The 25,482-nt window shown below is 44.1% G+C and overlaps 2 protein-coding genes across 6 annotated transcripts in view; both read left to right on the top strand.

Moving 5' to 3' along the window:
* Nucleotides 1–18,302, top strand: part of cfap61 (cilia and flagella associated protein 61) — a 46,360-nt gene extending 28,058 nt beyond the window's left edge. For 3 of the 5 annotated variants that reach the window (XM_061929115.1, XM_061929116.1, XM_061929113.1), the window contains 9 exons: nt 4,028–4,120; nt 4,190–4,358; nt 4,530–4,707; nt 5,050–6,668; nt 6,736–7,063; nt 9,034–9,116; nt 9,218–9,423; nt 10,026–10,122; nt 16,030–18,302. In XM_061929115.1, the coding sequence (XP_061785099.1) occupies nt 4,028–4,120; nt 4,190–4,358; nt 4,530–4,707; nt 5,050–6,668; nt 6,736–7,063; nt 9,034–9,116; nt 9,218–9,423; nt 10,026–10,122; nt 16,030–16,188 (2,932 nt within the window). In that variant the 3' untranslated portion in view covers nt 16,189–18,302. The remainder of the gene's footprint in view (nt 1–4,027; nt 4,121–4,189; nt 4,359–4,529; nt 4,708–5,049; nt 6,669–6,735; nt 7,064–9,033; nt 9,117–9,217; nt 9,424–10,025; nt 10,123–16,029) is intronic. The other 2 variants (XR_009811582.1, XM_061929114.1) reach the window with 2 other exon arrangements.
* Nucleotides 18,303–18,725: 423 nt separating this feature from the next.
* Nucleotides 18,726–20,296, top strand: insm1a (insulinoma-associated 1a). Its single transcript, XM_061929117.1, has one exon. The coding sequence runs from the start codon at nt 18,733–18,735 to the stop codon at nt 19,864–19,866; it is 1,134 nt and encodes a 377-aa protein (XP_061785101.1). The 5' UTR covers nt 18,726–18,732; the 3' UTR covers nt 19,867–20,296.
* The last annotated feature ends 5,186 nt before the right edge of the window (nt 20,297–25,482 follow it).

Below are 25,482 nucleotides of genomic sequence, written 5' to 3'. Positions count from 1 at the left end.
GGCAGGTATAAATAGTTGCCGGATTGGCAATTGCCACCAGGTGTGCCAGGCTGCCAATCGGGGACAGGTGAGGGAACCGAGTGCTCAGGAAGATGTGCAGGAAATTGAACCAAAATAAGAGCGCTGACAGGAAATAAAACAGAAACACAGAGAAAAACCCGAACATAACCAAACTGTCAGTGACAAGCCTGACAGTAGCCCCCCTTCCGATAACGGATACCAGACGTTCTAAAAAAAACAAAAAAAAGTCCAAAGTCAAGGGTGAGCGGAGGAAGGACAAGGCGGTGGGCCGCCAGACCAAGTGTCCCCGCAACCATCAGGGAAGAGTCAGGTAATTGGCGAGGGGGTTGCCTGATGGCCGCCCGTGCGTCGGCCAAGTGGAGGTTGCGGAGGCGACGATGCTGGAGACGCTGGCGACAGCGTGGGACGGCCCACCAGAGATGAGGAAGCTGGCGAGGGCGTGGGACGGCCCGCCGACGAGGAGTGGGACAGCCCTCCGGAACGGAGGAAGCTGGCGACGCCTTGGGAGGAGCCGAATCAGTGGGCGGTTCGTCTGTCAGCGTGGGAGGAGCCGGATCAGCAGGTGGCTCGTCTGTCGGCATGGGAGGAGCTGGATCAGCAGGCGGCTGCACCGTCGGCATGGGTGGAGCTGGATCAGCAGGCGGCTGCACAGTCGGCGTGGGAGGGAAAACCGGGGATGATGGTGGCGGCCGCAGGCCCACCGGGCTGGATGGTAGCGTCTGCAGGCCCACCGGGGTGGATGGCGGTGTACGCAGGCCCACCGGGGTGGATGGCGGCCTGCGCAGGCCCACCTGGGTGGATGGCGGCGTCTGCAGGCCCACCGGTAGTGGATGTCGGCATCTGCGGCAGATCCACTGGAGTTGGAAGTAGCTGTTTCTCCCCAGCTGCACAGCTACTCATAGCCCCCCTCTCAAGGGACGGATCCAATACGTCCCCAAAGAGGCCCACAGACGACAGGGATGGGTGGGAGGGAGCTTGAAACGAGGCGTCTCGATTCGGTCATCAGCGCCAGAATCCTGTCAAGCCTCTCTGCCATAGAAATCTCTGCGGGGTTTGTATTTGGGCTTCAGGATTCTGTCAGGAAGTGTAGGTGATGAACACCTAGATGCAGAGATGGCAGGCTTGTTGCAGGAAAGCATGATTTTAATGTCCAAAGGAAATGCAGGAAAACAGGAATCAGGAACCAGGAAACAGGCAACAGGATACAGGAACCAAGGAGAACTGGAGACAGCTAACAATCCTCAAGCACTGACTGGAGGGCGAGGCAGGTACTGTATAAATAGTTGCCTGATTGGCAATTGCCACCAGGTGTGCCAGGCTGCCAATCAGGCAGTCACAAGCCTTTCTGGCCTTTTGCCGGGTGGGGTGTCTGGTGGAGGATGGGCAGGGGATTTGCTGGATACTGGTGGTGACCAGGCTTTGGGTTGGCTGGGGCAGTTTTTTGCTCCCGCACATACTGGGAGACAAATATATTCTACATACATACATCCATACATACATACATATATACTAGAGGTGTCAACAAAAAAATCAATTTTCGATTTTAATCGCAATTCTTATTTGTAACAATTCTTAATCGATTTATTAAAAAAAAAAAAAACTGAAATCTGTCCTTTCCAGCCACTTAAGTGAATGTTTGGGTAGAATTTCATCAAACCAAATGAGTTTGCTTTTAAGTAATATAGAAATTTATCAGAGCTGTTTATGTATTTTATGGAATAATGTAGTTAATCATAGAACTGGCACCCTATGTTACTAAAATTAGTTTTGATATTAAATCAAAAATCGTTTTCAATCGAAAATCAATTCTGATCTTGATCCAATCTTTACCCCCAAGAATGGAATCAAATCGAATCCTGTGGTGCCCAAAGATTCACAGCCCTAATACGTACATACATACAGACGTATATACATACATACATACTAACATTCATACACACACACACTGCACATACATCCACACTCACTTTTACTGTACAAACATACATGCATACTGTACGTACACATGCACATGGTAATGGTATTTTTATTTTTTTTATTTATTATTATTATTTTTTTGGTCATAAAGAAATACAATAACTTGTGCTTACGGACTGTATCCCTGCAGACTGTATTGATCTATATTGATATATAATGTAGAACCCAGAAATATTAATAACAGAAAGAAACAACCCTTGTGCGAATGAGTGTGAATGAGTGTAAATGGGGGAGGGAGGTTTTTTGGGTTGGTGCACTAATTGTAAGTGTATCTTGTGTTTTTTATGTTGATTTAATAAAAAAAAAAAAAAAAAAAAATATATATATATATATATATATATATATATATATATATATATATATATATATATATATATATATATATATATATATATATATATGTATATTTTATTTTTTTATTTTTTTATTTCTTGTGCGGCCCGGTACCAATCGATCCACGGACCGGTACCGGTGGTTTGGGACCACTGATATAGCCTACTACCATGTCAACACACTAAGTAGAAAATCATTACAAGTAATGCATTATATTGTGCCAAGCAAATACCACCACATTAGGGCCTGATGCACATACAGTACCAGAAACCGCAATTAGCCGTGCTAATGTTGGAACGCATTTCTTCAGCGTATCAGCATATTGAGAACGAAATATGGACTGACACTACCCATATCCACATAGGTTTTATTTGTCGAAAATATATTTTGCCACACAGTTCGATGACACATCGACATACAGGCTAACGGGCATATATTTCTCCCGTTAGCCTGTATGTCAATGTGTCATTGACCGGGCTAGCATGCTAAGCATTCATTGTACGAACATACTAGCTTTGTTAGTCAAGGTCATAGGCTGTATTGGACAATATAGTTTACATACCGAATGTCCATTTCCATTTATTACAAGTAATAAGAAAACGTAAATGCCTTACTTACCTATCAAGGAGGAAATTAGCAAGTTTGGCTTCAGGTGAAAAAATCTTCTCTGCCTTCAATCGTCTCCATCATTCAAAGGCATCCCCGATACAAATCCTTGTTTTGTTCCTGGCTTTGTCATGAATAAGTTGAGAATCATAACGATGCCTTTTAGATTTACTAAGGTCTGACATGTTTAGTAACTTTACCAGTGGCAGTAGCTCGAAGATGAGGGTGGTGCGTAACTGGCAATCTGGATGTGACACACTCACTGACTTTTTAATTGGTCAAACGGTGGAGGGCGGGGCATCGAAATGAAAACAATAGCAATATTTCGGGGCTGTAAATCTAATTTTGAAATGAGCATATCCCGGCTGAATTACCGTTATCAGTTATAAAGGTATTCAAAGAGAACATGATTTATTAATGCCTTTTGACATATCAGGGCCATTTAATGATGACTTGACATGAAATTATTACATATGGCACCTTTAAGGGTTGCAGGTTTGATCCCCACTTCTGCCATCCTATAGTCACTGCCGTTGTGTCCTTGGGCAAGACACTTTACCCACCTGCTCCCAGTACCACCCACACTGGTTTAAATATAACTTAGATTATGGGTTTCCTTATGTAAAGTGCTTTGAGTCACTAAAGAAAAGCGCTGTATAAATATAATTCACTTCACTTCATTTATTTGTATATATCATATTTGCTGATGTAGTTCTGTTGTCGTTGTTGTTTTTGTTGTTGTCTCTCTCTGTCTTGTCCCGCTCTTTCTTCTTTCTATTCTTTCCTGCTCTGGTCAGGCTGCGCAAAGCACTAAATATATTCATTTAATCAAGTAAAATACAAATAGGTCATCAAGAGAAATATCCCACACTTCTCCTTCGTAAAGCAAATATGGGCATCTACATCAACAATATGATTTGCCTGAGTGGATGAATGGGACATAAAAAAAACCAAAAAAAAAAACATTAGCTATAGGTGGTTCTGACGCGGCCCAGCTAGCTGCACTTTTGTTTTTAGACAAACGTGGACTTAAGTATTAGGACCCCTCTAGGAAGTAGAAAGTGCTAAGTCATTCTAAATGTCTCTGCAGTCCCCACCTAAGATTCAACAACCTCACCCTCATCTCAACGCATGGTTTCCCTGACAACAGCAGCCTCCAAGGCGCAAAGTTCCTGTCCACGAGGCAAGTATGTGCTGTACCAGCCCTATGTTGAACATGCTGGTTCTCAACATGATTTACCGCCTCCTGCAGCCACGCCTACAGCAGCGGAGACCTGCAACAGTTGCCACTACGCTCCTGCGTCACAGAGATCGCCGCCAAGATGGTCGCCATTGACAGGAAGTCCAAACACGTGCTGGTGTCCAGCGGTGCTAAGGTTCCCTACGATTACCTCGTCCTATGCACCGGCCTGCAGTACCAAGTGAGTTCTGCTTAATGTTTCATATCCAGAAATACACAATAAAAACTCTTACATTTTCATTATTTGTGAAGATTATCACTAATTGTGTGTTATACATACTTGGCCAATGATTCTTGATTCTGATTCTGTTCATCACATACTGTGTGCTTCTTCTTCTTCTTGTTCTTATAGGTTCCGTGTCCAACACTACTGGATCCGAACCAGGAGGACACAAACGAGCATCAACAAGGGCTGTCCTGCCCCCCCAGGTACACCGGGCCGGTACCATCAAATTTCTTCACTCTCAACGACCATCATGACTGTGCAACCGCCCGCCAATGGCTGCTTGACAACTTTACGAGGAAGAAAGGTATACACGCATGCACGCACGCACACACACACACACACACACACACACACACACACACACACACACACACACACACACACACACACACACACACACACACACACACACTTTTAGTGCTGGCCGGTCTTTCTTTAATGTTGATATCACAGGAGTCAGCACCATGGACAGTTACCATTTTTGCTCTTCAGGTTTCAGTCTTGTTTGCAAGAATTCTAAATGATTTCAATAATGTTTTTGTATACTACTCATCCTGGAAATATTCTTTCTGCACTCGTGTTTATTATGTTTTATCATTAAGATGCCAGTTTAGAAGCTTCACGCTAACACTGTCCTTCCCACCAGATAACGCTATTGTCTATGGAAACAGCATTGATGTCTTCACCACCGTGGAGACGTTGCTCCGTCTTGGAGTACGAGGTGCCTGTATTCACCTGGTCCTGCCTCCTCTGGAACGTGTCATTTGCAGTAACTCGCCCCCCGACGCTGAGATGTCCAATGACCCGCCTCCTGACTCTGACTTGTCCAATGACCTGCTTCTTGACTCTGATGCATCCAATGACCCGCCTACCAACTCTGATGCATCCAATGACCCGCCTCCAAACTCTGACGCATCCAATGACCCGCCTCCCAACTCTGACACATCCAATGACCTGCCCCCTGACTCGTCCAATGACCCGCCTCCCAACTCTGATGCATCCAATGACCTGCCTCCAAACTCTGACGCATCCAATGACTCGCCTCCCAACTCTGACACACCCAATGACCTGCCCCCTGACTCGTCCAATGACCCGCCTCCTGACTCGTCCATTGACCCACCTCTTGATTTATCCAATGTCATGCTTCCTGACTCTGACGCATCCAATGACCTGCCTCCCAACTCTGATGCATCCAATGACCCGCTTCTCGACTCTGATGCATTCAATGACCCGCCTCTCGACTTTGACGCATCCAAAGACTCACCTCTTAACTCTGACGCATTCAATGACCCACTTCCTGACTCTCACATGTCCAATGACCCGCATCCTGACTCTGGCGCATCCAGTGACCCACCACCTGACTGTGACGCATCCAATGACCCGCCTTCTGACTCTGATGCATCCAATGACCTGCCTCCTAAATGTGACACATTAAATGACCCGCCTCCTGACTCTGACACATCTCGTGACCCACCTCCTGATTGTGACGCATCCAACTTTGAGGCATCCAATGACCCGCCTCCGGACTCTGACTCGTCCAATGACCCACCTCCTGACTCTACCACATCCAATGACCCACCTCCCAAATCTGTCGCATCTAATGACCCACCTCCTGACTCTGACACATCCAATGACCCACTTCCCGATTCTGGTGCATCCAATGACCCACCTTCCAATGACCCACCTCCCGATTCTAACGTATCCAATGACCTACCTCCTGATTCAAACGCATCCAATGACCCACCTCCCGACTCTGAAGCGTCCAATGACCCGCCTCCTGACTCTGACTCATCCAATGACCCAGCTCCCGACTCTGAAGCGTCCAATGACCTGCCTCCTGACTCTGACTCATCCAATGACCCACCTCCTGATTCTAACGCATCCAATGACCCACCTCCCAATTCTAACGCATCCAATGATCCATCTCCCGATTCTAACGCATCCAATGACCCACCTTCCGATTCCAAAGCATCCAAGGACCTACCTCCCGACTCTGAAGCGTCCAATGACCTGCCTCTCGACTGTGACGCATCCAACGATACACCACCTCAGAGTGACGACTACAGTGCCCTGCCCGCAGAGCCCAGTGTTTTCTACTTTGTTGACCCCGCTGTGGAGAAAGCTGTGATGTCCCGCCTGCAGAAGGCCCGGGTTCGTGTCCACCGGGACTGCGTGCTGACCCACATGAACGATGGAGGTCATCCTGATCCTCTCATGTCGGTATCTTTCAGCACCGCCTCAGAACCTCTCCACCTGCCATGCGGAGTAAGTTAAGTGCCCCATGGATCGGTATGATCATCACCTGCACACATGTGTCCTGTCTTCTTGTCAGGTGTTCATCAACCTGTCCAATAAAGGAGTGGACTACGACGCATTCAGGAGCATCAGCAGCTCCTTCCTGGTCTTTGACGGCCGGCTGGTCATTGACGCCATGTTTCACACCAACGACCCCTCAATTTGGGGTGCTGGCCCGCTCACCAAATTCTCTCGCTCGTACTACAGCGAGGAGTGGTCGCACGCCAACTTCAACTCCAAGGAGGTGGGCCAGGAGCTGGCAGCCATGTTGCTGACCCACTTCGACCCAACACTGGAGCCGGTTGACGAGACACCAGGCGCCACCGACCGACTGGTTCCCATCTACAAAAGTCCAATGATTCAAGGTCCCTTTTTCACACTGTGCTATTGAAATATATTCAGTACATGTACACACACACACACACACACACACACACACACAATCACGGGCTCGGGATCTTTCTGTGTGGAGTTTGCATGTCCTCCCCGTGACTGCGTGGGTTCCCTCCGGGTACTCCGGCTTCCTCCCACCTCCAAAGACATGCACCTGGGGATAAGTTGATTGGCAACACTAAATTGGCCCTAGTGAGTGAATGTGAGTGTGAATGTTGTCTGTCTATCTGTGTTGGCCCTGCGATAAGGTGGCGACTTGTCCAGGGTGTACCCCGCCTTCCGCCCAATTGTAGCTGAAATAGGCTCCAGTGCCCCCCCGCGACCCCAAAGGGAATAAGCGGTAGAAATTGGGATGGTGTATATGTATACTAGAGATGCGCGGATAGGCAATTATTTCATCCGCAACCGCATCACAAAAGTCGTCAACCATCCGCATCCACCCGAACTAACATTTAATCAAAACCGCATCCGCCCGCACCCGCCCGTTGTTATATATCTAATATAGACGATGCAAGGCATTAGTGAGGTTATAAAGCTTTTGCCTGTTAAAGAAAGGAGACTGATCCAATGCGTGCCACGCTGTCACGGCCCAGATGCACACCAGTGCGCAATCATCTGGGTGCCGCGCTGAGCGCACCTCCAAGCGCGTGGAGGTGCGATGTCCCTCGCACCCGCGGCGGCTCCACCCGTGCTCGCGCCCGAGGCTTCAGCGCGCACCGCGGCGGCCATCCTACTCGTCACGGCCTAGCCCTCGCGGCTCTCGCTGCCGGCGACGGCCGGGTATGGGCCCGACGCTCCAGCGCCATCCATTTTCAGGGCTAGTTGATTCTGCAGGTGGGTTGTTACACACTCCTTAGCGGGTTCCGACTTCCATGGCCACCGTCCTGCTGTCTATATCAACCAACACCTTTTCTGGGGTCTGATGAGCGTCGGCATCGGGCGCCTTAACCCGGCGTTCGGTTCATCCCGCAGCGCCAGTTCTGCTTACCAAAAGTGGCCCACTCGGCTCACCAGGGTGAGCCCCACCCCTTTCGTGAGCGCACTGCGCGCGGAGTGACCCCTGTTACGTGCCCCCGGCAACGGGGGTGGCGGGCAGGTAAGCTGCGCGGGCAGAGCCCGCGAAGTGACCCCTGTTACGAGCCCCCGGCCACGGGGGTGGCGGGCAGGTAAGCTGCTTACCTGGTGCGCGTGACGCCGGCCGCGGCGAACGCGGACGAGGCGGGGTGTCGGTGCGGTGGGCGCGGTGGTGACCCTGGACGTGCGTCGGGCCCTTCTCGCGGATCACCTCAGCTACAGCTCCCGGTGGGGCCCGCCCCTTCCCCCGGCGAGGCGTCCCTTCTCCGCTCCGTAAAAGTGTCCATCTCTTTTTTTTTTCTTCTTCTGTTGTGGCATATGCTGCAGGTGCCTGCTTGTTTTTCGTATGTGGGTAACAACATTTAACTATGTATATATATTTCCGAATTGGTTTAACTGCCACCCGCCTGAATCTATTTAAAATCTAATTTTTTTTTATTTCAACCGCCCGACCCGCGGATAAAATCTAATTTTTTTTTATTTCAACCGCCCGACCCGCGGATAATCCGCGGACTCCGCGGTTGTGTCCGCAAACCGCGCATCTCTAATGTATACATATATATATATATATATATTTATATATATATATATATATATATATATATATATATACACACACATATATATATACTATAGTACCACACATAAGATCACTTAGTCAGTATCCAGCACAATTCTGTTTCCATTAGAAGCATGAAGAAAACAAAATAACACTATCTGTTTGTCATATTACCTACTGTAAATACACATGTATATAGTATATGTACAAGAAGTGTATCTTTACAAACATCCAAAAACTTCATGTAGTAGGTGGTGTACCTAATGAAGTGTCAATTGAGTGAGCAGAGGCATGTTTGTGTGTGTGCAGGTGGGAAGTTACCAGGAAGATTCAACTTTCTGCATGTCACCAAACCAGCTGCCAGCAACCAGTCAGGAACTTCTGTTGGACACGTATGTTTACGTCTTTCTTTTTTGACCACATCCACCTCCCCCCTGAATGATGGACCCCCCCTCCCCCCAACTCCCACCCCACCACACCGTGCTCCCTACAGGGTCGACACGTGGCGACAGGACAGGCAGAGAAGGGAGACTATCTCTGTCTGCATCTGGACCACAACGAGCTGGTGGAGACACTTACCTGTTTGTCCCTAAAGCCCCTTCCTGTGCCGAACCTCCTGTGTCTGTACGGCAAGCACCAGACGCTCCTGGGTCAGCTTCTGGTCCGTCTGGACCTGGGCCAGATCCAGGACCTCTACAGGTGCACACCACTCACCTCATGCCAACATGACCGACATGTCTTCTTTTCTGTATGTCTGCGTGTGTGTGTGTGTGTGTGTGTGTGTGTGTGTGTGTGTGTGTGTGTGTGTGTGTGTGTGTGTGTGTGTGTGTGTGTGTGTGTGCGTGTGTGCGTGCGCGTGTGTGTGCGTGTGTGTGTTTGTTAAACAGCAGGTGACCTGCTTTTGAGGTTTCAATACAAATGACCTGTGCCAGACTATTGTCCTCTGCCTCCTAATCTGTTTATGCAGCTTGCCAATCTGTCTTTGTGGACAGTGCGGGACAAGACAAAGAAGCCCTCTTCCCTACCTCCCACCACCCGTATCACTCACTCAACCCCTCTTGCTGGTCAGCTGACTTGTAAAGTCATTGGGGCGAATGACAGCTTATCAGAACCCGTTAAAATCAATGAACATGGAGAAGTGTGCGAGTTCCACACTTGCTCATTGTCATCTTCTTGCGAGAGTAATATGAAAGAGAAAATGCGTGATGATGTATTTAGACTTTTGTGATTAAGGTTATATGAGGCAACTACTTTATGAACTCCCAGCCTGACCCTGAGTTTCTGCCCCCCCCATGTTACAGTTTCTTCAAGCAAAGCTGGTGTCTGGCCATCTTTCACGACCGCTTCTGTGACTTTGAGGAAGAGCTGGTTTACGTCACCTCAGCCAACACTCTCACTGTAAGCATGCGTGTGTTTGTTCACAATCATACCTTCATACACAGCAATGAAGTGCAGGGAGGTTCGTGCTTTGCGAGCCACTGACTCATTTGGAATTTAGTTTGACTTACATTCATGTTCATATGTTGTGATCAATGTTAATACAGATCGGTCATTAAAGCTGGGGTACTTGAATCTTGTGTCACCAGGCATTCAAATTGCAAATCCTGCACACCACTCTGCGCACCTCGCTAATAGTCCCTCCCAGTCTCCTCCTCTCTGGAAGTACAAACCCCGTTTCCATATGAGTTGGGAAATTGTGTTAGATGTAAATATAAATGGAATACAATGATTTGCAAATAATTTTCAACCCATATTCAATTGAATGCACTACAAAGACAAGATATTTGATGTTCAAACTCATAAACTTTTTTTTTTTTTTGCAAATAATAATTAACTTAGAATTTCATGGCTGCAACACGTGCCAAAGTAGTTGGGAAAGGGCATGTTCACCACTGTGTTACATGGCCTTTCCTTTTAACAACACTCAGTAAACGTTTGGGAACTGAGGAGACACATTTTTTAAGCTTCTCAGGTGGAATTCTTTCCCATTCTTGCTTGATGTACAGCTTAAGTTGTTCAACAGTCTGGGGGTCTCCGTTGTGGTATTTTAGGCTTCATAATGCGCCACACATTTTCAATGGGAGACAGGTCTGGACTACAGGCAGGCCAGTCTAGTACCCGCACTCTTTTATTATGAAGCCACGTTGATGTAACACGTGGCTTGGCATTGTCTTGCTGAAATAAGCAGGGACGTCCATGGTAACGTTGCTTGGATGGCAACATATGTTGCTCCAAAACCTGTATGTACCTTTTAGCATTAATGGCGCCTTCACAGATGTGTAAGTTACCCATGTCTTGGGCACTAATACACCCCCATACCATCACAGATGCTGGCTTTTCAACTTTGCGCCTATAACAATCCGGATGGTTCTTTTCTTCTTTGGTCCGGAGGACACGACGTCCACAGTTTCCAAAAACAATTTGAAATGTGGACTCGTCAGACCACAGAACACTTTTCCACTTTGTATCAGTCCATCTTAGATGAGCTCAGGCCCAGCGAAGCCGACGGCGTTTCTGGGTGTTGTTGATAAACGGTTTTCGCCTTGCATAGGAGAGTTTTAACTTGCACTTACAGATGTAGCAACCAACTGTAGTTACTGACAGTGCGTTTCTGAAGTGTTCCTGAGCCCTTGTGGTGATATCCTTTACACACTGATGTCGCTTGTTGATGCAGTACAGCCTGAGGGATCGAAGGTCACGGGCTTAGCTGCTTACGTGCAGTGATTTCTCCAGATTCTCTGAACCCTTTGATGATATTACGGACCGTAGATGGTGAAATCCCTAAATTCCTTGCAATAGCTGGTTGAGAAAGGTTTTTCTTAAACTGTTTAACAATTTGCTCAAGCATTTGTTGACAAAGTGGTGACCCTCGCCCCATCCTTGTTTGTGAATGACTGAGCATTTCATGGAATCTACTTTTATACCCAATCATGGCACCCACCTGTTCCCAATTTGCCTGTTCACCTGTGGGATGTTCCAAATAAGTCTTTGATGAGCATTCCTCAACTTTATCAGTATTTATTGCCACCTTTCCCAACTTCTTTGTCACGTGTTGCTGGCATCAAATTCTAAAGTTAATGATTATTTGCAAAAAAAAAAATGTTTATCAGTTTGAACATCAAATATGTTGTCTTTGTAGCATGTTCAACTGAATATGGGTTGGAAATTATTTGCAAATCATTGTATTCCGTTGATATTTACATCTAACACAATTTCCCAACCCATATGGAAACGGGGTTTGTACACGGAATTGCGCACGAGAGCTGTATGTGCACACGCATAGGTTGTTGACAGTCTGAAGTTTCATCAAACGATCCCCTAGTTCGCCACTTAAAAAGGATAAACACAAAATATAGGAAAATGGAATATTAGATAACCTGTCTAGAAAGAAAACAACCACTTGCGTGTCCAAACTGAGTCCAAGGCCCGCAATGCCCTCCATCTCAAATATGCCGGACCAATATTTATTTGAGTTCTGGCTCTTCTTTGGTTTTTTTTTAGATGTACAGCATCTTTCTTTTCTTTCTCTGATTTCCTCTGTTGGGTTTTTTAGCAGTATATGCTTTAAAGGCAAGCGCAGGTCATGCGATCTTATCAGGTGAGTGTTCGGCAGCCATGCTTAACTGCAAACAAGTTTGCACCGTGCACATGCTTATATCGCATCAGCCAATGAGGATGCTCCTTTCGTGGACTCTGTTCACACCACCTTTCTCTAAATCCTGTGGTTGACTCTGGACGGGTTGACCGCCAGGAAGACAAGTTATATTGTCTCCCAGGGTTTTATTTACTAAAATACTTAATTATAAGGCACAGACAGCACACAGACGTACAGTTTTTTCAAAAACTTCCGTCCATCCATCATGCATTTTCTACCGCTTATTCCCTTCGGGGTCGCGGGGGGCGCTGGAGCCTATCTCAGCTACAATCGGGCGGAGGTGGGGTACACCCTGGACAAGTCGCCCCTCATCGCAGGACCAACACAGATAGACAGACAACATTCACACTGACATTCACACACTAGGGCCAATTTAGTGTTGCCAATCAACCTATCCCCAGGTGCATGTCTTTGGAGGTGGGAGGAAGCCGGACACATGTGTCATCTGCATAGTTGTGGTTGGACACATCAAAGCTGCGTATGAGCTAGCCTAGTGGCAGCATGTACAATTTAAACAATAGGGGTCCAAGAATCGAGGCCTGAAGAACCCCACAGGGGTAGCGATTATCAATTTCAACAAAGTATGTCCTGTGATCGAGATAGGACTTGAACCAGTCAAGAAAAGAACAAGATATTCTCACCCAGTTTTCTAACCACTGACATTAGATACTCTAATCAAACGTGTCAAAGGCAGAGCCAAGACCAAGACTTTTCCTGCGTCTGTGTTCATTTGTCTCCTTGATCAGCGCTGTTTCGGTGCTGTGGTGGGGCCTAAAGCCTGATTGGAAAGTATCAAACCCATTGTTAAACAGGAGAAAGTCATTAAGCTGTTGGTATACAACTTTTTTCCAGGATTTTTCCAAAAATGCAAGGTTTGGTATGGGCCAATATTTGTTCAGTACTGTGGTATCAAGACTATTCTACTTGAAGAGGGGCTTAATGACATTAGTTTTAAGGCCTTTGAAAATGTTCCAGTCTGAAGTAAGATGTTAACTAGATGAGTAATTTGTGGTAACAAACAGCTCAGCACATACTTTATAAGTCTAGTGGGTAACTCAGCAAGACAGCATGTTGATGGTCTCAGACTGTGGATGATTTCTTCAACTGTTTTGTCAGTGACAGGAGTGAAATGTGCCAGCTCTAGTTGACGAGCTGACTGTAAAATAACTATTTGTTTTCCAGGAATTATTGCATTTGTAAGGCCTTAAACTTTATCATGAAAAAATATTGCAAACTCATTGCTCTTTCATGTAGTAATGAGTTATATTGGTAGTGAAATTGGAGGGTTTGCTCATCTGTTTACCGTAGCAAACAGGACACAATAGTTGTTACTTCAGTTTGTGATGATTTCAGAAAAATATTTTTCCCTTGTCCTACGCAAAGTCTGGTTGAACACCTTTAACCTTTTTTTGTAAATCATGTGATGAACTTGAAGCTTTGACTTGCGCCATTTCCGTTCAGCTCTGCGGCACTCCGTTTTCTGTGCTCAGACCGAGTCTTCATTTCTCCATGGTGCCTTTTTCCTACTTTGACCATTGCAACCTTGACAGGAGCAATGGCGTCCATAACATTTTCAACTCTTAATGTATATGAGTTCATCAAATCATCAACTTTAGCATACAGGTTTTTTTCAAACCTTATAATTCCCCTAAACTGCATCCCTATCCTGTTGTTTATGAGTCTTCCCCATCAACCCCAGACCTAACCGCTGGTTTGGGTCAAAGAAAACACAGAAATGATCTGATAAAGTAACATCGATAACATTCGCGTTTCAGTAAAGTGTGCGGAACAAACGTCCAATTTCTTGCCACTTTCGCATCTTTGGGCCACTGGTGCAACTTGAATCGTCCCTGTTCGTGTTGTTACACCCTCCGACAACACACCGACGAGGCATGATGTCTCCAAGGTACGGAGAACAGTCGAAAAAACGGAAAATAACAGAGCTGATTTGACTCGGTGTTTGAGAAAATGGCGGATTGCTTACCGTTGTGACGTCATCGCTCCGAGAGCGAATATTAGAAAGGCGTTTGATTCGCCAAAATTCACCCATTTAGAGTTCGGAAATCGGTTAAAAAAATATATGGTCTTTTTTCTGCAACATCAAGGTATATATTGACGCTTACATAGGTCTGGTGATAATCCCCTTTAAAGCTCAGACAATGACTACTGCGTGTTTGAGACGAGCTACAGTTTCACTGGGGGGGGGGGGATATTTTTTGGATGACAGAATCCTTGATCGCGCCATGTCTGCAGTAAGGGGAATCCTTTTAATCCCTGATTTCACCAATCTTTCAAGGTCTAGACGTCTAATGGGTGACGGTTGGGAGAAGAAACGCAGTGAAGAATCTCTGGAGGGTGTAGATGCAGCGGGTTTGAACTAGGTTTGTGGTGAGGGCCGTGGTGAAGGTGATAGTGATGCAAGAGTTGCTGCATCAGAATCTTGTGTTTGGAATTCTGGAGGTGCTGTAGTTCTTGCGTGGCAGCGGAGAAGTTCTTCTTCCGCTCCCCTTCTCTTCTCCCTGTGTCAGCACAGCATCCCGTCCAGGACTATTCTGATGCCTCAGAGCGTAGATGAGGTTATCCGTCAGTCGTCTCACTCCACCTCTGTTCAGGTGTGGGCCTTTCCCCTGAAACAGATCCTCTCGTTGCCAGAAGAGATTGAAGTTGTCAATAAAATGCAGTCCTCTGGAGTCACAGACTTTGGACCGCCATGACTTCAGCTGAAGCAGCCAGATGAATTTGTTTATCCTTCTGTCGATGTTTGAGAAAGGTCCAGTGATGAGTGTAGATATTTCCACTTTATCAACACTTTTAACTAGTTTATTAAAGTCTTTCAGACTGTTGGTTTCTGATATACACTTCACCCACATGCACAATCAGTTGTTTGATCCCTTGGTGTTTAGCCAGGACTTCAGGTAGCTGCTTTGTGAGGTAAGAGTCGATGGCACATGGATAGCTGCAAGTAACCATTATTTTTATGTTTATGTTAGATATGCCCATAGATACCAACGTTCTCACTTGGCTTCGGCCTAGCACCAAGTCCAATGCAGGTGTCTTTACAGAGTTATGGAAAAGACATGGCATCATTTAGCTTTTGCCTGTATGTAAAGGTCTTTCCAGCCTTTGATCTGGAGGTAATTGCGGACTTTTTATCATTGGACTCCACTGGGAGTGTCTCATTAAGTCTTTTTTCGCCTCCCAAGAAAAAACATAATTACTTGTAACGGACACATTTCTGTTTGACTTATACTTAACAACTTTCACAGGCAGACTTTGTTTGGGTTACTTCTTCAGCCATGTTGAGAAGGTTATTGTCGCTGGCTCATCAGATATATTGTTAAAAGCCTAAAAAAAAGAGCATTGAAATGATTCAGGGAATCTTGCTTCACTTAAAAGAAACATAATACATTCATATTCAAGGCTTGTATAATAATTTAAAAGCAAAAAAAAAAAACAGTAAGCAAGCAGGAGCAAACATCGACAAGTCTGCACTCCTTGAAAGCAGGAAGCTGAGCATGCCGACATGCTGACTTGTGTCCAAAACCATAAACCTCCAAAACCTTAAAATAAGCTTTTGAATTGTGATTATGGTGTATGGTTACACTTCAATGAGACATCCAGGCTGAGTGAGGCTTTGTTCACCCTTACAGGAAAGCGAGTTGAAGCAAATGGTTGCAGTGGAGGACAGCACTCATCATCAGGCTGTGATGAAGGACGACGCCAGTAAAGCAGCGCTCCGGAGGAGAGCTGCCAAATATTTGTCTTTCAACAGCAACCTGCTGCCCATGTTCACCTGTCCTCTGGACTAATGACATCACTGCACCAGGTTCACTTTATTTACTGACACTTTATTTGTTGACAATTAATTTTTTAAACTCTTTATTCATTGATATTTCTTTATTGTTTATTCATTGACACTTCATTTATTGACAATTTATTCAATGCAAATTTAATTATTGACTATCTTTGACAATGTATTTATTGGCAGTTTATTCATTGACACCTCATTAATTGCCTCACGACCCTGACAGGAGGTGTCCAAAGTGTCGATGAATAAAGTGTCTATTCATTGACACTTTATTCATTTAGTGTCAATGACTTACTGCATTTTTTGGGGAATTTTGGAACAAGTGCTTTTCGTGTCGTCCTCGCCAGTTCCATCTCCTAATTGGCGGTCAATGTGTCCCAACCTGTCGAATTACCTACCCAGACGTCTCATGTCCAGGTGAGATGGATGATTTATGATCTACATAAAACTTACAGGGAGCAAGGAAGCGAGAAAGCAGCAGACCTCTCGATGATGTAAACATAGTGAGACATGGAATTGATCACGTCGACCGAGGTGAATCACGGCGTCGCTATGAATAGCTCTTCTGTGTTAGCACCTATAATAATAATATCATTAATACTTGGTTAATATTCAAGTCACGAAATGTAAATGGAGTATTGTTGCCGCTTTTTGGATGGTTATTTATTGGATGTTATGGGCAAAATAGTGCAGATCCCAAGCAGACTTTTATTTACATTTATTTAATATTTAGAATGCATTAAAAAAATATCCCTCCGTCATCACGTCCTTCATAGTGATTGTGAACGATAGGCAAAATTCCAAAAAAAAGTGCAGCTCCCCTTTAAGTCTCAATAAATAAAGTCATATTGACATATGGTGGATTATATTAGACAATAAGATTGTTTATTGCACAGCAGCAGACAAGGCAAATTGGCAAAAAGTATCAACAGAAGCAAAGCATAAGGCTTGAAAAAATACAAAGTACAACTGAGGCAAAATAAACTGGGAATAAACAATAAATTTTAAAACAAAAAGTGAAGCAGCACTGCTTGGGAAAGGATAACAAAAAATTGGCGTGAAGCCGGATAAAAGTAGCAACAAAAGACCATAAACAAAAAATCAGAGGCGAGCCTGCAAGAAGCCAGGAGTAACAATACATCTGAAAATATTTGCAAAACCAGCAAACTAATGTCAAGAAGGTCAGAAAATCCACGCAACGATCCACAACCAATGAACGCAGAACACTGCTTAAAAGGGCCTAATGGCCTGATCAGTTTCAGGTGTTAATTTTCAGGCCCAGCAAGGTTTACAAACACAAAAAACAGATGAAAAACCGAACAATGGGCAAAGTTAGAGTAGCAAAAAACTACAAAACCCAAAAGTTACAAACATAACACATCTGCTGTCAACACTCTGTGAGACAATGTGATATGAACATCCAATCAGTGATATACTGTAAGTGTAATTGAATGTAATTAACATACTGATTATTATAAACATAGTAGTACAGTTAAAAAGTCTTGCGATGTACGACAGTATTCAATCATTCGTTTAAAATATGTCTGCAGCACAACCTTCAATATTTACTGTATTTTCCAGACTATAGACTGCATCCACTTAAGCTGCATCCACTGAATTAAAAACAACAAAATGTTTTCCATATATTAGTCGAACCGGACTATAAGCCGCGGATATATATTTGTGAAATGTATTATTTACACAGAAAGATTTTGTATATGTGTAACTTACACACCTAATTGTTTCCAAACGGTGCATGCCATACGGCAGTAAAACAGCTGATCAAGCAATGCAATGAAGAAAGTGTTGTTAATTTGGCTCTGGTAGCAGAGCAATAATTGAACACTTCATTAGGTACACTTATGAGGTCCAATTTTTAAAGAAATAGTTGTGCTTGCATGACATGTGCCTGCCCTTTTTAGGTCGCATGTTTTTGAAACATCATCGTCCTTACAGCTGTATGCTAATAAGGCGCACACATGTTAGCATGACAATGTACTAACATGATTATTATCTTCTAGAATGAGCCCACCGATATTTCGATTGGCTGCACCGGTCACATGACCACATGTCATCTGATCCTCAATGAACTTTCATGCAGATCACACTTTGACCTACTTGGACCCCGCCCCCCCAAAATACACATGATTACACTCAGCACACGTCTGGACACACGACCCCAAAGTGACCCCCCTAATGTGAACCCGTGTCCCTATCCCCCCCAGGACCAGTCAGTATTTTGCTTGACAATAAAGTGATGATTTGATACAAAGCATTGTTGTGTGTGTGCGTGCACTACTGTCACCATGCGGGTGTGTGTGTGTGCATGCATGTGCGTGTCAGTGTGTTTGTGCGTATGTGCGTGTGTGTGTGTGTGTGCGTATGCCCAGGAAGTGATCAAGTTGGTGGTGAGTGTTGGGGGGAATCCTCCTCCTCCTCACATCACAAATACAGGGGTTGGCTGCTTGTGATTGGTCGAATGAGGCGCCCGAGTGGGAGGGGACACAGGGGAGGGGGGTTAAAGTGGTGTTAAAAAGAAGCAGCAATGTTTGATCCATTAGAACCCAAGCAGAAGCTCATGCACACGGGCCCCTTGCTTCCCACCCGCGCACACACACACACACACACACACACACACACACACACACACACACACACACACACACACACACACACACACACAGTGCCTTCCAGCATGCCTCGAGGCTTCCTGGTGAAGAGGAGCAAGAGGTCCAATCCGGTGTCGTACCGGTACAGAACCGAGGATGAGGAAGACGATCTGCAGTCTTCACCTTACCCCGTGCACGAGCGCGTGCGCACGCTGAAACCCCACTGCTGGCCGGCCGCTCCAGAGAGGACTACTAAGGGGGTCCAGTTTGGCGACCCGGAGGTGATGTACCGGTGTCTGTCCAGCCCAACACGGCCGGTCAGCAAAGAGCAGGACTTCACTTTGGGCTCGCTGACCCGCTCCGAGTCTTTCCCAGCCACGGCTGCTGCCCTCACGGCTCAGGACCACCTCTTCGACCCGGTTGACCTCAAGATGAACAACCGAACCGAATCCAGCACCACGATGGGGACCAAGCGGACCAAAGGGAAAGCCACGCCCACCAAGAGAAGCAAATCAATGCGGAAGCTGCACTTGGATGATGACGTCACCACCTCGCCGGTACTGGGTCTGAGGATTAAGGAGGTTCTGGTGGACCGGAAGCCTCCCGAGGGTGACGGTGAGTTTGTGTGTCAGCTGTGTGGGGAGGCGTACCGGGACCCGCTGAGCCTGGCCCAGCACAGGTGTTCCAGAATAGTTCGGGTAGAGTACCGCTGCCCCGAGTGTGCCAAGGTGTTCAGCTGCCCTGCCAACCTGGCCTCACACCGTCGCTGGCACAAACCCAAATTGACCAAAATGCTCCTCCCCACTTCCGCTGGCCGAGAAACGTCCAGTCCAGAACCTTTAGAGTCCGATTCGGAGGATGAACAGTTGGAGTGCGACCAGTGCGACAAAAAGTTCAAAGGTCACTCCCACCTGCGCAAACACCGAGCTTCCGCGCACATGCATTACGCGCACTATGCCCCCCTCAAACTGAGCAACGCTGTTGCCATGGAGACAAGCAACGAACGTCACTTCCGGCTGCTACACAGCATACAAAGCCCCGCCCACACTCTCAATGTCACCATCACGTGATCTTGCTCTAGAAGTCTAAAGAATGGCGAAAATGTTTGTAAAAATATTTAGTTTATCTTGTCATTTAGATTGTTTATTTTGTAATGTAGCTTGTTTATTTTGTCATTTTGTTTATTTTGTTCTATAGATTGTTTATTTTGTCATTTATCCTATTTATTTTGTTATTTAGCTTGTTTATTTTATCATTTAATTTATTTATATTGTAATATAGCTTGTACAAAATGTTAGCATGTAGCCGCTAATGCCTTTGGATTACAAATCCTGCTGTAAAACTGCCTTAAACTTTTATCTTATTTATTGGCTGTATTTATGAACTTATTGTCTTATTACATGTGTTTGTATAGCCAAATTATTTAATTTGTCAAACATACTTATATATTTTATTGTATTATTTTTATTTAATTAGCTCAAAGCAATCATGACTTTTTCTTTTGCCTTTTTTGTGACTCTTAGCTCTTCTTCTGCTTTGGATGTCCAAACACAATAAAGACCAAACTTCAACTGCTTGAGCTCTTTTTTTAAACACAAAGAGGACACTATCTTTACAAAAGTCAGTTTTGAATATTCACCCCAGTATTTCCTGACTAATAAAGTTTGCGGTATAGAACATTCCACAATCAAACTCATCGAATCTTCAGACATCGATGGAAGGGAGGCGAGTCGAGTACCTTGATTAAGTTCCTGCGTCCAGGTGTGTTGAAACAATATCTGTTTATTCCCCCATAAGCTGTGTTCATAATACACAAAAACAACTTTCAATGTGCAAAATCAGAGTTGATTATGAACACAGCCCAAACAGTATTCATCAAATATTCCATTGCACTCTAAAAGAATGAATAAAGTGTTTTTCTCTAGTATGCCGCTGTGGATTTCACATGACTAGTTGCTTGATGTATCATATGTTGGCAAGAAAAGCAACAGATAAAAGAAATAATATCAGGGTCAGTTCCAAGCCTTTTTAATCACACAGAAATTTAACAATACAACACAGAACTTAATACGCGCAACATAATTATTCATATAATGCACCTGGTGTGCTTTTTACATCTATAGAAACAGCAATAACGAAGAACAAAGTTCAAGCTCTGCAATAAGTGGACATACTAAATAAATACTTAAGAAAATACTTAATACAGCGATACAGCAACATTTCCTTTTTGTTTTCTGCTGTGAAAAAAGAAAACAAACTCACCTTCTTTCCAGCCAACAATCGTTCGATTCAATGATTTTATTAGAACAGTATTGATCCCTCAGGGAAATGATTGTTCCAGTAATAGCAACAGTGTGTGCAGTACACAAGACAGTGCACAGAGTACAACACGAGACAGTTACTGTATTTCATTCCCAATATAAGCTACGTTTAGCATTCTAAAACTGTGTCATAATATACCTGGAATCAACCAAATTACATTTTTGAATCAACTTCTTTGGTACAATCCATACATCATAATTAATAAAAGTGTGGTCAAATGCACTGCATATAAATGTAGAGGTTAGGAGTGCACAAAATAATCGAGTCACATCCAAATCACAATTCTTATTCATCTCGATTTATAATTTAAAAAAATTGATTAAAAAAATGAAAACAATTATTTTTTATAGGAATAACATTTTTAAAATATGTCTCTAGGCCATCCAAATCTATCAAGGTGCTTTTTCTAAGTCTCTAAGGAAGTTGGTAGTTTGGACAGGAGAATGAAGTTAGCCATCGTTGAAAAACAGTCGACCACACCGAGTATGACGGAGTTGCCCTGGGAAAGCGGAAGGCCTGTGATTAAATCTAATGCGATGTGGGACCATGGTCGTGACGGAATAGGTAGAGGGTGAAGGAAAACAGCTGGAGGGCAATGAGAGGCCTTGCCTTAGGCACAGACAGAACAGGAGTTAACAAAGTCCTTGATGTTTCTTCCCATCACTGGCCACCAGAATGTCTGAGAGACTAAAAACAGAGTGTGCACCCCACGATGACACAATGTTTTGGATGCGTATCCCCACTGCAGGACTTCCTATCTTAGTTTATTTGGAACAAATAGCTTGCCTGAACATTGTCCGGGACCTGGGTCTTCGAGGCGGAATCAGAAACCCTTCTTTCCACCTCCCATTGGAGTGCTCATAACACTCAAGCCACAGGTATGACGGTCTCTGGAGTGGTTTTCCTCAGTGGCAGGTCCAAAAACTCTGGAGAGTGCATAGGGCTTGGTGTTGCAGGAGGTGGGTATGTAGGTGATAGAAAAATTGAAGTGTGTGAGGAACAATGACTAACGTGCTTGGTGGGAGTTTAGTTTTTGAGCAGTCCTTATGTAAGCCACGTTCTTATGATCAGTGACAACCAGTGCCTCCACTCCTGTATTGCAAGAACGATGGCCAGCAGCTCTCTATTCTCCACATCATAGTACCTTTCAGCTGCTGTGAGGCGACACGAGAAGAAGGCACCAGGGTGAAGCCTCTGCTCGACAGGGGAATGCTGGTACAAAACTGCTCCAACTCCTGTATCCAATGCATCAACTTCTACAAAAAATTGTAAAGCAGTATCAACAAGCATAAGTATCTGTGTTTCAGTAAACAAATGTTATAGCAAAGAATAAGGCGGCCTTGGCTTTTAGGGTCCACCTGAAAGGTACTTTGGTGGATGTGAGCCTTGTCAAAGGTTCAGCTTTGCTGCTGAAGCTGCGGATGAATCGCCTATAGAAGTTAACAAAACCTAAGAACCTTTGCAAGTGCTTCCTTGATTTAGGAAATGGCCACTCGACCACTGCCTGGATCTTGGCAGGATCAGGTTTGAGGTGGCCCTTCTCTACGATGAACCCCAGAAACGACACCGATGGCGAGTGAAATTTGTACTTTTCAGCTTTGACATATAATCAATTCTCCAATAACCACTGTAAGAAAAGACGGACATGGCGGACATGTTTCTGGAGAATTCAAGACCATATTTTGGAAAACAGCGGGCGCATTAGTGAGTGAGGCCAAAAGGCATAACTCAATATTGAAAATGACCCATAGGGGTGTTAAAAGCGGTATTCCACTAATCCCCTTCCTTAATTCTTACCAGGTGATAAGCATTGCGTAAATTTAATTTTGTGAAAACATCAGCAGAAGATAAAGAAGTAAATGCCAAATCCATAAGTGATTAAGGATAGCTATTCTTCACCTTTATGTTGTTTGAACCATGATAGTCAATATACAGCGTCGCAAAGATTTTTCTTTCTCGATGAAAAAAATGTCCCCGAATGGTGAGGAAGAGGGGAAAATAAGACCCGCCGCGACAGACAAGGAAATATAGTTCCTTAATGCACACTGTTCCCGCCCTGTCACATTCTAGAGTCTAGCCACAGCTAATGCTTCCCCCGGGAGGAGTTTAATGGAACAGTGATAAGGATGATGAGAAGGAAGGGACTGAGCCCGATTCTTACTAAATACCTGTTTGAGATTGTGATATTCGGCAGGTACCCCGGACAGATTAATGGTCTGATTAACATGGCTGGGCATGACCGTCAAGGGAACCATGGAACGCAAACAATTTAAGTGGCGAAATGTGCTCCAATTTAAAATGGTGGTCCTACTCCAATTAATACTGGGATTATGCAGTTTCAGCCATGGTAGACCTAATACAGACTGACATAAAAGGATAAAGAAGCATATCGCTTTATGGTGATTACCAGATAGCTGTATCGCTATCATCTCAGTTTGGTGCGTCACCCTTGCCATCTAAAGACCGGACCTCCTTGAGAGAGCAAAGAGTAATCTTAGCAATCTTATGCAAGTCCACAAAGTTCGAGTCCATGAAGCAATCATCTGTCCCGAGTCGATAAAAGCAATAATATGGACACTGCTTACCCCCTGAAAGTTCAAATCTTTTTCCAGGTCGAGGAGCTTGCGTGTACTCACACAATTCATTAGGCGCATTAATGTCAAAAGCACATCACGACGTTCACTTTTTTATTTGAACATCACTGATTATTTCTCACTGCAAACTTTATGAAAGACAACACACATAATAAAACATCACTTACTGTACAATTTCTGCTGTAATTAGATGCCGACCTCTAGAATCTTATTATGTTCCCGTTTAGATGAAGAATGACTCATAATCCTCGCCAAGAAAAGGGTGTTGGAACCAAACCATTTTTTGTGTCAGGTTACCACTCGATGATGTAAACATAGGCACATGCGGTAGTGATCACGCCGCCGCTATTAATAGTTTGTCTGCAACAGTGCTTATAATAACAATAACAATATCACTAATACTTGGTTAATATTGAAGTCACAAAATGTAAATGGAGTATTGTTGGTGGTTTTTGAATGGTTATTTATTTAATTTTATGGGCAGAATGGTCAAAATTCCCAAAACGTTGCAGTCCTCTTTAAATATAAAGATCCCAAAGACAATGCAAACTTGTAATCTTGGAGCACTGCATCAATTTAGTAATGTGTCATCAAAGAATAACTATATGCATTTCTGTCAATATGCATAAAAACAAAAACTGAAATAATAAAAATGTCGATACACATTGATAGTTCAACTCCCATTGACTGGTATACACAAGCCATGGAGATGATCTCAGTAGAAAAAACTGCATTTAGATTACCGTAGATAATATTGAGTCATATCTTGAACCATTATAGGAATTCGTTTTAACTATTACTATTACAGTATATTAACCAAAATACGACTTTTTTGTAATCCTTGTGGTAAATAATGAATACAGTGTGTTGTCAAGCTTATTAGATGCAATGAAAGTGTAAACCAGTATGACAATATTGTTTTTTTTATTAATGGTTGTGGTGGTGATGAGATGGTGAAGTACAAGAAATGATGAGTGATAATAATAGTGGTTTTATATATTTAATTTATTCATTTCTGTTGAATCGTTTTGTTTTTGTGTTGTGCTCATGTCTCTTCCCAATTGCGCTAAGAATTGCTATGTGGAGTGGGTATGGTTAGGAATTTGGATTGTTCTCTACAGCAGTGGTCCCCAACCACCGGGCCGCGGACCGGTAAAAAAAAAATTAATTAAATCAACATAAAAACACAATATATACACTATATATCAATGTATATCAATACAGTCTGCAGGGATACAGTCCGTAAGCACACATGATTGTATTTCTTAATTAAAAAAAAAATAAAAAAAATAAAAAAATCACCCCCCCCCCCGGTCCGCGGGACAAATTTTCAAGCGTTGACCGGTCCGCAGTTAGAAAAAGGTTGGGGACCACTGCTCTACAGTATTGTTTTGTTGGAGTGATATATATTCTGTGGGAGTAAAATAAGTGGACATTAATTAGTACCATGTAGAAACAATCCAGCTATAAAACAACAATTAGTGAAATGTTAAATACATTTTGAATAGTGTTTGTTGTAAAACATGTGTATTTCTATATTTGTATATAATATTCATACACATTGGAGGATCACATGGTTTGACATTTAGCAACATATCAACAATGCTCCTGCTGAGTCCAACTCTTTTTGTTAAATTTTTGTCAAAAGCTACATGAAGACGTTCAGACAGGTGTTAAAAAAGTAGCATCAGTTGCATTAAAATAAATTACGTTGTGCTCTTGTAAAAGAACATATGTTAAAATAAAACATAATGGTGTCCATGAATTCAA

Source organism: Nerophis lumbriciformis, linkage group LG34, assembly GCF_033978685.3.
Source record: "Nerophis lumbriciformis linkage group LG34, RoL_Nlum_v2.1, whole genome shotgun sequence".
NCBI classification, from domain to species: Eukaryota; Metazoa; Chordata; class Actinopteri; order Syngnathiformes; family Syngnathidae; genus Nerophis; species Nerophis lumbriciformis.
This window is presented reverse-complemented; position numbering and strand designations above follow the sequence as displayed.